Genomic DNA, 13,627 nt, shown 5'->3' with positions numbered 1-13,627 from the left:
CACGTCTCAGGGGTTCAGCCTGTTCTACAGGGAGTGCGGGGCAGTGGCCTATATAAGGCATGATGTCATAAACACAACCCACCACTGGTACTCACTAGTCTAGAATGTCTCACCTGGGGGGCAAAACCTGGAAGTGGGGTTCAAGAGGCTGCCCACCAGGCTGCATCCCACAGGTTAAGAGCACAACATAATTTCTGGGTCAGTAGGACCCTGAAGAGCACCAGTGAGGGAGGGAAGAAGCAGGTCCTGCTGCTGTAGCTGTTGCCACCATCCTGCTCTTGCCCAGCACCGAATTCCACAACAGCTCCTCACCCCCCTTCTCCTGCCTGCACAGCATCAGCAATGGGGCAAGGAAAGCAGTAGGTCACAGGGCTCTGGAGGTGGCTTCACAGCCCACAAGGGAGTGGTGCTTCTGGTCCCCAGAGCTGAGCTCTGGGCAGGCCATGGAGCAAGTAGAGGGAAGGGCAAAGTTCCTTTCCTCCCCACAGCAGCACCAGCTCATAGCAATATTATACAACCAGACTGGAGCTGGAAATGAAGAATATGTTCTCCCACTTCAAACCATGTGAGAAATTGCAGGTGGGCAGAATTAAATAAATTATTCAAATGGGGTGAAAGAGGATGTTATGAATCAAGCCAATGAACTGAGCATCAGATATCTGTTCTAGGCACACACCGACCAGCAAAGACTACAATAAACAACCCTAAACAAGCCGTTATACAGGGCATGCCAATTAAGAAATGCATTAGGAGGAAAAAGTTGAGAGAAAAGAGTATCTGGAGCCACCTTCCATCACAGAGATTCTAAAATATAATTAGTGGTGAGTACACAGAGGCTAGACCGTGCAAAAATATAAAGGGGAAGAGAGGATTCTTCCCATTCCTACACCAACCATCACAATAGTAGCTCTTGTTCTTCTGGAGCACAAGGACAGTGCAAGGCTAGCACTGACAGAGGCACTAGCATCCCCAAAGTGGGAGAAAGAAATGCTATGGCCACACAAACCTCTTTACTGTCCAGCAGAAAGAATGTGGTAGGGACCACATTGGATCACACTCCCTTAGAAACAGTGTACATGAGTAGTGAGAGCAGACAAGCCCTCAGACACAAGGCACTCAGGAGCTCCCACTGAGGCAGCATGATTCTACAACCACACCCTGCCAGGACATTTTAGCCTACGCCACAATCTAGCTCATAGTTTACAACACACTTGAAGCTGGAGGGCACTATACTAAACGTGATTTGTCACATGTTGCAGATTTAGGTGGAAAATAATTGTCTTTTCCTTCAAATGACATGCCCTGTGCCACTCCGCACAAGAAATGAAAAGCACTTCTCTCAGGTCAGAAGTTGTTTGCTTGGGTAATGCCTGTTCGTCTTTGTAACTCTTTCCTCGGCAGCCAACAAAAACCACTGTGCAACAACTTGACTTGGATTTCATTCACAAAAGGTCTCTTCTAGTCAGCTTTGTTTATTTGTGTGCAAGCTTCTAGAATTTGTGTGCTTAGAGATCAAGATGAAAGGTCATAGCTGACATGTCAAGTGAAAGGTGAAAATTTGCAAAACCATGATAATCACAGAACAATACACCACTATAGATCCCAAGTTAAGTAGAAGGCCAAGTGAAGGTGAAAGTGACCAATCTCTACATCAACGATTCCACAAGCCGATGAACCTGAGGGCTGAGAGATGCAACTACTGGAGGCTGGGATATGCTTGAAATCCCCTGCCAAGCCTCACTTCTCCTTTCTAGTTGCTGAAGAAAAAATCCTACTACTATGGTATATCCTAGATCTATCCTATGAAAACTTTAACAATCTCAGTGAAGTGCTTAGACATAAATATAGGGCTTAATCAAAAAAAAATAATAAAAAAAAAATCCCACACCCTTTACACACAGGGAGTAGTCCAATTTCATGCCAACAAGAACATCTCACATGAATAAGAGCTGCAGCTTCATGCCTCCAAACACGTAGCCGTAGGTGAGTAGATGAAGAGCACACGATGAAACATAGCAATATTTTACCATTTAAAGTATGAAGTGTTAGAATGACATTTATTTCAACACTTTCTACCTCATCAACCATTTACTTCAACACTTGGTAAAGTGCTACACTCAGCTGTTACCACACTCAGCCATTTATTTCACAATATGTTGTGTGTCATTTGGCTGTTGCCTTGAACTGCTGCTACAGGGAGCTAGAGATACAGGAATATTGATACACTCCCCTCCAACTGAGAAACAGTAAAATGGATCCCTAGGTATTGTAAATACAAATTATGACTAGATACGGGGAACCAGCAGGATAAGAGATTAGAAGGTAGAGCTACAAAGCTCACAGGTGTGAAGTCATCCCATTGACCTCACTGGGTTTTGAACCAGGGCGCAACTGCTGTTTGGGAAAAGGCAGTGTTGAAATGAGGAAGAGGAAACAGAATCAAGGAAAGGGGATTGTTCGGTTTCTTTGCAGCCTCTCTCTTTTAGTACAAAACAGCAACAGCAACAGTTTTGTTTTGAAATGTCATTTTGTTAGCTGGGATGGTGCTTTAGATAGTCATGAAACACCAAACCCCATTAATATAAAGCCACTATGGTATATCCTTTTGCTTATTTATTTTTACAAGGATCACTGTCTTTTTAAATGTAAGTTTCTGAGAACAGCACCCATCCACCCACAAAGAGTTAGAGGTTGTTAAACTATGGACAGCGGACCACAGAACACTGCTGGTGGCCACATGGTGTTGGCTCCTCTTCATTACTTTCAGCAGCGAAACTGCATTAAAATACAGCCATAAGTACATAAACATTTTTCTAATATTACTTTTTCATGTTAGCATTTGCTGTCTTTGCCACAAGTTATGCAATTGTGAATGCAGGGAGAGGAGTCCATTAATCTCTGTATTGAAATGTGGTCCATGCTATAAAAAACTTGAGAACCCAAGTTGTAAGTGATTCAAGCAGTTTGTTAATAAGGGGTTAAAAGCTACAATGCAAGCTTTCAAAGAGCAAGGACATTGCAATGGTGTGGCTAACAGCGAGCTAATTGGGTAACTAGGTGTGAATAAAAGGAAGCATAGAGTATGGTCAAGAGGCTCTTGTCCTAAGTACTGAGCTCACTCGAAAGAAATGAAGGCTTGTCCACTAGCAATTCTGAAAATGGTTCACTAGCAGAAGCACTTACATTGCCTTAAGGCAGAACCATGTTCACGTCTAGCCTCCCAAATGGAGGTCAAACATTGTGCTGAGAAAGGGTTGTACCACAGTTTTAAAGTTGTAGTGTGTAGACAGAAACAATGCTGCCTACTTCTAAAACACATTAAGTACCTTAACAAAGCAGAAAGGTGCTGCTCTGACAGGACTAAAAATAAGCTGAACTTTAAAGTTTGCTTTCTGCAGTCTGTGCTGAACATACTGGGATAAATTTTCAGTTATCCTGATACAAGGCAGTGAAGTCTTTTTCAGCCACTCCTGGGACCAAGTGTAGAAAGACTCCTGCGGTACTACGGCCTTCTTCAGCAAGCTCACGCATTGCAGAGTAGACTGAGAAATGTGAAGCTACAAGTCAAGACTGCAAACTAGTCCTCTTCAGCTCTTGATTATTGTTGTTATTATTCTTTATTTGTGTTGTGGTAGCTTCAAAGAGTTCCAGTCATGGACCAGGACCCCATTGTGCTAGGAGCTGTACAAGCACTTACGCTGTTTCAGGTGAAAAGTTCCTATATATAAATCCCTTTTTTTGGTGATAAGCAATATCACAATCTAAAGACAAAATTAATGCTTCAGCAACCACGATAGCGTTTTGATGGCACTCAGCATAGCCACGTGGGGGAGACCTATGGTTTGTTTCCAGAGACAAAGGACTAGAAGCACCCCAAAACCAGCACACAGAGCAACTAGAGAGGAGAGTTGTTTGGCATTACCAACCCCTCTAGCCAACTCAGAATTTGACAGAATGTGAAGGGTGTCCCATCCGGTGTTCTGCTGCTGAAAATATGGAGGCACAGCGGTTGTAATGTAGGGCCACCAGGGTTTGTCTAACATGAGTATAGAGGCAGTGTGACAAGATGCCCACAGGGACCCAAAGGTCCACATGTCGAGGGGCTCAGAAACCTTTAAAAAGGAAGTCTTAAATTCTAAATCACGGATGTTGTCTCCTGCAAAGCAAAAGACTCACAACAATCAGAAACTATAAAGTTTCTAAATATGTACCTGTCAAATCAAATTGCTGGAATGGATAAATATTTTAATATCTATAGCCTGAGACTCATAAAAGAGAGCAGCAGCACGGCATTCCATTCTCAGGGTGAGACAGAAAGGGGCTATGGAACCGGGAAGGGTTTCTTCCCCCCTACCTCTACCCCTTCTTAAACTTTATTTTGAAAAAGGACTTGGCCCACTGCATCTAGGTGCCTAAATGGAAGAAGAGCTTCATTGAAAATCTGTCCCCAGATGTGCGTGTGGTGCACTTTGGAAAAACTGGTCCTGCAGACTGCATTGTAATTGTGGCTTCCAATTAAAAATAAAGTTACTGGTAAAAGCCCTATAAAATACAAGGTCAAGATTTACAAACAACTATTTATTTAAGCCGAAAATTAAAAACAAACAAACAAACAAACAAAACTTATATTATCTCGATTCCTATTCCTGGATCTCTTAGGTCCCGTTTGCCATTGAGGTGCCTATGGCACAATCTGATCGAAAAAACTTAGGAAACAAAAATGGAATGAAAGACAAATGTCTTTTATTTTGCTTTTACGTGCTATTCCCAGCTGTGAATCTATCCGCGCAGGGATCCAGGCAGAGGCAGCCACTCTGATGCCCCAGACTGAGTACAGCGAGGAGCTCCAAAACAGCGGCAGGACTTCAAAGGAGAGCGTTGCACTGTGCTGAACATCCCAACAGCAATAGCAGCGGGATGAACACTGAGCGGCACTTTCAAACTTCAGAAACTTCGTTTCTGAGCAGTTCTGCAGCTAAAAAGGATACACTGCCCCATCTAAAATTTTGAACAAAAGCTGCCACGGATCCCAGGTTTGGTTTTGAGAACACACAGATTTCTCTGTCTGTTTGCAACTTTTATAAGGCACATGTCACCATGACAGCAAAGCACCAGAGCTGGTTGAAATTCTTCCAAAATTAAAAATTTTGACAAAAACATTTTTGCTATTTTTTTAACCATTTCCCCACCACTCTACTAAGCACTAAACTAACATTCAGTTTTGTATTAAACACTTTCTTTTATGAAATATATTAAACGCTTAGATTTAACTTTTTTAAACAACTCTTCCCTGATTTTAATTTGAACCCACTCCAGAAACTGTTGTAAATGCACAGTATTATTATTGACTTGAATCAATCCCTCCCATGAAAAATGCTGCAGGAGAGACTTAGGAAGTAAATCTCTACAAGGATCCCTCACAGATACACTCCTCCTAATGTCCAATGAGAGAGGTGAAGTTTGGCCCCACAAAGACTCGCCATACCACCTGCCACCCTCCAATCTTGGGAATCCACGGGAGGCCAGAGTTGTGGTAACAGGAATTCTCTGTGTCTGCTACAAACACTGGGAACCCTGGGGGAACTCAACAGAAAAGATAATATAGGTCCCTCTGGACCCACTCAGTTTCTGCCATTTATCTCTGACAGAAAACAGACCCAAGAAGTGCCCCCACAGGATCTGGAGGAAGATGACGGGAACACTGCAAAAGATGCAGCTAACTCCCATTCCATGTGAAAGTGAGAGAGATCTGTTCTTGGCAGGTGTGGGGTTCCTCCATGCATTGATCAGTCAGCAATGACCTAGGCTACTAGGTCTCAGTTATAGGGTCAGTTTCATAACAGAAAGAAGGCTGCCTGTCAAGAGTAGGTAAGAAAGAAAAAAAATTATTAATGCCCCCAAACTGGAGTTTCTAGATAACAATTCACATTCACTGAAATAGGATAAAAAAAATTGGCAAATACTTGCTGATTTATTTTTTTTCACTACATGAACAGGTGCATCCAATAAGCTGCCATGTGTTGTTAATTTGGTCAAGCCTGAACTGCTCCTCTTTGCCTCTTGGTCACCTTGCAAATTGATTCTGAGATGCCACTTGACACTACAAGATATGATCCAGTGCAGTTATTAAGGGCCTGATCCTCCCCACCCAATGCAGTGAATAGGAACTGAGGACACTCGGTATCTTGCAAGGTAAACCCTTTAAAATGTAAAATCCCCCCTCCCCCAAGAAAACAATGTAAGCTTCAAACACCAGCAGAAACACATCCCTATAGAAAAAGTGGGGCAAGGACTCCTTTCAACTATACCCCTGCACCCTCACTGACTTCACGGGCTGCAGAGATAGCAGAATGCTGTCTATGCTGTTCGTGAACATCTTTCACAGAGACCTTTAAATCTAAGCCAACTGAAGTGTCCCTGCCTTTTACATAAGCTAATTCTTTGAGCTTTACTAATTAGGAACTAACAGTTCCTTCAGATGAGTTGCGATACCCAGGACAAATACCAGCAGTATGTTTTAAATCAAAGTGTTTATAACAGGAATGATTCATTTTTTCCATGAAGAACGACAGGCGGCCTTAGTACAGCCATAAAATTGCATGGGAATTAAAACTGGGGAGAGAATAACAAAAGGAACTACCTACCCCAACCCCACCTCTACAGACAGAATTTACACTAACAAGACTCAAAATAACCAATGTTGTATGAAACTTCAGAAATGCAATGAGATCTGTAACCATGCCAAAAAAAAAATAATAAGATTTCCTTAGGGCAGGTTTACATTTGAAAGCTGCAGTGGTGAAGCTGCACCGCTGTAACGCTTTAGTGAACATGCCACCGTGTCAACGGGAGAGGCTCTCCCAGTGACACAGTGCTGTCTACACCAGGGGTTAGGTCAGTAGAACTGCATCGCTTTAGGGTGTGGATTCTTCACCCGAGCGATGTAGTTATACCAATGTCAGGTAGGGCAGACCTGGCCTTAGTAAGGACAGAAAAGATGTAGAGTGTGAAAGGAAACTATGGCAATTTTGTCATCTGCCCTAAAACCTTTTTTTAAAAAAAAGTGGATTCATACAATAGATTAAATGGATGTAAGAACCGTGGTTCCAATAACTCTTTCACTGTAAAGATAGAAATGAAAAACAAAAATTGCCGAGCGCTGCCTTGGATATCTTTTCCCTCTCTTATCACATCTAAGACAAATGACACTGGCCCAAACAGGAGGCCACTCCCTCATTCTCAAATGTTAAATGGTTGAGGTTCTCTAGAGTGGTACATTAAAAGGACTGTCAGCCCCAGAATATGTTTCAGCACTGCTCTTTGAAAATCTAGTCCACTCAAAGCATATCTTCAGCTCCCCGCTACTCTCTGCAAGAGAGCAATCACCCCCTCAGTGATGGATTTATTCCACACATATGTTGTAAATATTGGAAGTAATAGTTACCATCACTCTTTTTAATTAAAAAACAAAAACCAAAAAACAACCTACCCCCCCCCAAACCCACATATATAGAGACACGCACATTTACATGTAGAAATGTGAAGTATTTGAGCCTTTTCTAATAACTGCAGCTCCTGGAGCGGACATGCATTCCACACACAATTGACTTAAAAGCTCTTTTTTGCTGCAATAAAAATATACAGATGTCCTCTTTCAAAAAAAATTATTTTCCCTTTTCCTGTGTTACAGGAAGCCTACCCACACTTTTAAATACAAAGTGGGTATATATAGAAGCACAAATTAGCCATCTTGAAAAGTCTGTATTTTCCAACCACAGGAAAACTAAGGCATTACTGTGAATGTTTACATACTCGGCTACATTGGATTAAAGCAGTATTTTCTCTCCATCTGCCCAGCAAAGCTGGCAAGAAACTGCGGAAGAAAGTGGACAGTCTTTCTGGTTGTTTCTTCACCTGTTGCTACAGTGGGACTGGGATGTGATTACATTATTCAGTGTTCTTCATAAGGACTACTAAAAATGTCAAGCTGAATACAATCACTGATTTGATAAAAGCACATCTTTTGTATATAAATGATGCAACTAATATGAAAAATTAAGTCTGTCTGTCTTCTTTGCTATAAATTTAGCCAGATGCTCATTCATTTAGTTGTCCTCCTGTATCAAATCTATTACAGGTAAGCAGAAATGTGATGGGGTTTTATATGGTATTAATTGCTTGAGGGATTTTACAAACCAAAAAGAAAAAACTGTAAAGAAATTCCCTTTAGCAGCAGTGAAGTAGATCTGCCCAGCTGATGTTTTCATACTTTGGGCACTTTTGCGGTTTTGCAGGACTAACTATCCCCCAACCTCTCCTTTGTGCATGCTAGTTAGATGCAATCTTTTGTTTTCTATTAACTTACTAAGAACCTTGCTCCCAAACCAATGCTTCTGTGCAGGCCACCTCACAACAATGGTAGCCAGGTGCTAATGGTCAAGGTGTGAGCACATTAGGTACATTAAACAATGGTGACTGGAAACTAACAAAAAAACAACAACAATAATTCAGTCGCAGGCTGAGAACCTGTTGCCAGTTCTGCAGTAGACACCACGCAGTATCACTAGCACCTGTGACTGGTTTAGGAAGGGACACAGTAGCCAGTCAGGGGTCAAAGTAGCATTTGTCATCACTGAAGTCATCTTAGAACTCTCTGCATCTCAGCTCTGCAGTAGTATAGTGCACTCACACAACTGTCATATGCTCCCAGAAGTCTCTTCATTCATATATTTTGCATTTACATGTGTTAGAAGCTATGATGTGTGAGTCAAATCACCAATGACATGCAAACTAATATTTCTATAGGCTACTGCTTGACAGTAGTAGTTCTTTCTGCATGTTCTGTGTTCTCCTGCAGGCAAGTCTGTCAGCAGTACGCTGTATACTCTGCGCTCTCAAAAGATGAGTGACTAACTTGCTTAAAGGGTTTGAACAGGATGGGGGGAAGGGGGGGAAAGGCAGCAACTGAAATGTCATGTTAGAGGAGAGCTGAAAACCCCCACCATCAATTTTTCACTTAACAACTATAAAGACAAGTGTTCATTTTCTTATCTAGCCTCCATCTTTATTAACAATCAGACTCTGTTAAAATAAAGGCAGTTGGTGAGACTTAAGGTTGTGAGAGACACACTTTGATCTGCACCCTGATGAGTGCACATTCCCCTTTGCTGCTAGCCCAACTAATGAAGGGATAGAATTAGCTTTTATCCCTGGCACTTTCTTTAGCAAGAAAACATGCGCTAATCAGCTGTCCTCACTAATCAGTGGTCTGGCTAATGACCTTTTGCCTTAAAACACTAAAATTTCTGAATTATGTGGAGGAAAAAAAAACACAGACTGGCCCCTCTTTGTGGGTCTTTAGCCTATCATCTGGAACTGGAGACTGGAAGGTTAAATGGCAAATCTGTATCCTGACAAGGTGATAAATCTATAATCAAAAGGCACTAGTCTTGACACCTCAAGATGTTCATTACTACAGGACTAAATGATTTTTTTTAAACTAGAAGCAGATGAAAAAAATTGCTTAACTCCCTCATATTTTGCCTGTGGAGAAATCCATTCCACATCTGTGTTCAAGTGTCAGTTACTTTCTTACTTTTTATTAATGCCTGAGCAGGACTTCAGAGGTTGAAACCATTCACTTTTTTCAGTAACTCAGGGGGACTGTAGCTGGGGAGAAAATGACAAAACAAAACAAAAAAATCTCTTTCCAAAAGATGTGTTCCCTCCTTTCTTTAAATTGTAGTTAAAAAAGCTTTTAAATAATTGTTTTAAAGCCTATTTGCTTTTCTTCTCTGCTCTTTTTAAATTAGGGTTTGGTTTTTTTCATGTGTTGCTATGAGGGTGGAGCAAATATAACATTTGATGGTTCATGAAGATTAGCAACAGATGATACATGCCCTACTGAAGTCTCTTTTGCAGAGGCCTATGCTAATTTAGGGATACAATGTAAATGTTCACAACATTTTTCTACATAAACAAAAAGAATAAATATTCTTATATTATCTTAGACATATACAGGAAAAATGATTCATCCTGAGAGAGATGAAAAGTGCCAGTACAAAATGCAATTAAATACGACAGCTTCAGTATCCTTCCAATCTTGCTTTCTGAAATGAACTTGCATTCAATACTCACGATAATGAGGATCCATGTAACCATTCCTGGGGTCCATTGCAAAAACCGTCCCACGATAAGGTACAGAAGGCTCAGAAAGGTGCGATATAGATCCATGGATCTCCTTCTTTATTAATGAGGCCCTTTCCTCACTAGATGTTGAAGGCTCTTCACTGATTTTACTGAGGCCTTGCCCACCTTGTGGCTGCATTGTGATTGCGTTTCTTCTCTCTCTGTGATAGGTCTGTCCAGGACTTTCATCCTCTGGGGAAAAAAATGAGAACGAGAGAGAGAGAGAGACTTTTAGACCACTTATAGCAAATAAAATAAAAGTACTTTTTCCCCCTTTTCACCACTTTCAAAGCCACAATGTAAGTTTGTGACAGTAGGTGCATGTGTGGTTATGAAAGATGTTCTGGGATAAAAGCTGAAAAAACTAGCCCACTCAGACCAAGTGGCAGTTGAGCAGTAGATCATCATCACCCATTCACTGATGCATTTACCAGCGGGGCTATTAATCCTACACGAACGGACACAGACTTGCTGTTTTCTTGCCTCTGGGACAAGTAGGCTGGAATTTTTGGCCGCTTGACTGGGAGGAAAAAAACAATTTGTCACAAACAGGAGAAGATGAACCCTGCTAGCTGAGACTAAATCAAGTCTAGCCACCCACTGCTGCTTTGTATTTGCCACTGTGCTGCTCCATCCTAAAAAGCTGCACTGTTAAAAGACAAGAGCCTGGAGTAATAGAAAAGGCTCTACTCATTAAAATTAAGGTAGGCGACAGTATAATGCATTTATCCCGTTCCAGTTACTCAGCAAGCAGAATGTACGAGCAGTAAAGTCACCTGCTGTAATAGCGTCACCCACATATGTCGAGATGTACAGACTTGGAGGTTAACACTTTACAGCATTGAGTTAAACACACAAATACATAAAAAATATAGTTAACACATATCTGTATGTGACCAGTATGGGTGAAATTCAGCTGCCCTGCATGGAACCCAAATAACTGGATTTTCTGTGGCTGATATGCAAAGGAACTAGGAAGGTGAAATCCAACCCCCAACCTAGGCCAGTGCCCAGCGCTTGCTTCTCCAGGGGATGCACTACCTGACTGTGTTGTTATGGCCACGGGATCCATGACATCACTCATACTGTGGCCCTTTGGCCAGTCTCTCTCCAAGCCACCCTCTGACAACCTTTAACTTGATTTAAGGGGGTGCAAAGGACCCACCCATTGCTACTCCACCGATGCCTCCCACACAAAGCCCCACCCTATATGTATTATATACACACACATTTAAAGAGATGCAAGCAGTGCAGGTGTTCAACCGTTAACCACACACTTTCAGGTACCTTTCACATGAGACATATGACTTCAAAGTTCCATCATCTACACACATATCTACACCCTTCTGTCAGTAAATCACTGCTTATATAAGGGCAGGAAGAGAGCTGGTTAACAATTCTGTAATCACTGGCTGGAGTCCTGACCTATATCTACAAAGTCAGAATATTTGGTCTCCAGATTCCTGTTTCCAGAAGGCCCACTTTACAAGTATGCACTGATAAATATTGTCCTACATAAATATTAAGAGATATGTTCACAAACAACTGCAGAAAATTGTTCGGGAGCTCATCAAAAATTCTGGTGCAAAAACAGATAACAACAAGAACACTAACCAAAAACACAGTTAGGGAGAAAAAAAAAGTATGGGCCACTATTTTATAATTGACGCACCAAAAAAAGAACAGTTCAGAATGATAAGAAGAATCCAGCTTTAACTGTCAAAGGTCAGAACATTCAAAGTTCTAGCTAAAACTTCATCTTTAACTCCCCCTTTTGTGCCTACTCAGTAGAGGGATAAGAAAGCATATAAACCTAATCTAATCTCTCACAAACTCTACACCAGTGTGACTCACAGTGTGACTTCAGTCGAGTTACCCCTGATTTTCACTGCTGTAAGCGAGTTCAGAAAGGGGGCCCATGCATACAGCAATATCTAAATGCATCAGGCTGAATTCTGGCCACTATCTAAATTAGCTTTTATCAGTCTACAACTTCATTTTAAATGTAGCGTTTTGGGCACATTTTTTCCCAAAAAGTAGCACAGAAAACCATCAGTGTAGTTTGTGTAAATGTATGGATTATTTGTACATTTACAATGATCATATCAACCCACTTCTGGAGAAGAGCTAGTCATTGGGCCCAGTTCCTCCATGTTCTCCCATCTGTGCACAGAGGACTTGCAGGATTGGGCCCATGGTGAAGTAGTTCATATAAATAGGGACAAAAATATTGCAAAGCTAACAATCTTTGCCTGTTTTTTCCCCTTTGTGTTAATATGCATAAGCACTATTCACTCTCTGGATTAATGGGGTTTAAAGTTTTCCTATTTTTACACTGAAGCTGTTTTTAGTTTACAACTTATATTAGGTTTTATACAACTGCTTGTATAACTTAAAAAATAGTCCAAGTAATTTTTCCATCAATTTTCTCTCTGGCTCAAGCCTTTTATATGAAGTTTCACCTTAGAGTGAACTTTTGCAGATGAGATGCAAACTCTTAAAAATAGGGGATTATATTCTATTTGAAATGCTGACATTCCTTTAACTAAAGCAGGACTAACCTATGCTACTATACTATGCTGAAGTGATTTGTATAGCAACATAATCAATTTGAAAATCAGATAAGGATTTCATTTCTTTTAGTCTTCATGTAAAGTTAACATTTGTTAAATTGCCATCCCAGAACAGAACAAGAAGTCCATGTCTGTTTGAATAATTCAGTTTTATTCTGTCCCTCTCAAGACCTGCATGTGTCAAGAATCAAGGCACCAATTACAGGTATGAAATGAGATGATTTTTTTTTAATTGCTGACTGAAATTCAAACTTACTTTTAGTAACTTTGAAAATTAAAGCAAAATGTGTTTCATTTTAATAAATAGCCCTTAAAAAGGAGAAAAAAAGAAAAAATATTTTCCAACACCAACAAATTATTTTTCCTCATAAAAATAATGCTTACTGTTTAGCTACTCAATCATTTTTGAACACTGCTTCCCCTTTAAATAGTCACAGAAATATTTTTTTAAGTAAACAACATGGCATTTTTGCAATAATAAGGAAATCCAATGGATAAACATTTTGTTAAGAGTTTACTTCATACTCTGCACCACAGAGGTGCTTTTGATACAGGAGTAGAAGAAAAACTTGACAGTATACGCACTCCAGAATACAAATAGCCGAGTGATTTGAAAGAATTCTCTATACACTGAAGGGAAACTTCTTGCAATAATTCTGCCTGCTCTTATAACTGCAGTAAAACCACTTCAGCGAGCCAAAAGGCGAAAGCTGTCTAATCTCATTCTGTTTCAGCTGAATTGTTCAATAAAGTTTAAGAGTAAGTGCAGACAAGCTGCGCCAGGCCAAATTATTGACAGAAACATACCGTCCACCATGGCAACAAGTGGGAGTCTATAGCAAAAATGTAAGCAAACAACCCACTTC

At 40.8% G+C, this 13,627-nt stretch overlaps 1 protein-coding gene across 1 annotated transcript in view; it reads right to left on the bottom strand.

Annotated features, from left to right (window-relative positions):
- The window catches only part of GLI3 (GLI family zinc finger 3), a 248,411-nt gene that overhangs the window by 157,420 nt on the left and 77,364 nt on the right, over positions 1-13,627 (bottom strand). Inside the window, exon 3 of the mRNA XM_045003006.1 lies at positions 10,138-10,380. Coding sequence (XP_044858941.1) covers positions 10,138-10,380 — 243 coding nt within the window. The remainder of the gene's footprint in view (positions 1-10,137; positions 10,381-13,627) is intronic.

This window comes from Mauremys mutica, chromosome 2 (genome assembly GCF_020497125.1).
Source record: "Mauremys mutica isolate MM-2020 ecotype Southern chromosome 2, ASM2049712v1, whole genome shotgun sequence".
Taxonomy (NCBI): domain Eukaryota; kingdom Metazoa; phylum Chordata; order Testudines; family Geoemydidae; genus Mauremys; species Mauremys mutica.
Note: the sequence above shows the minus strand (reverse complement) of the source record. Positions and strands in the feature narration are given on the sequence as shown.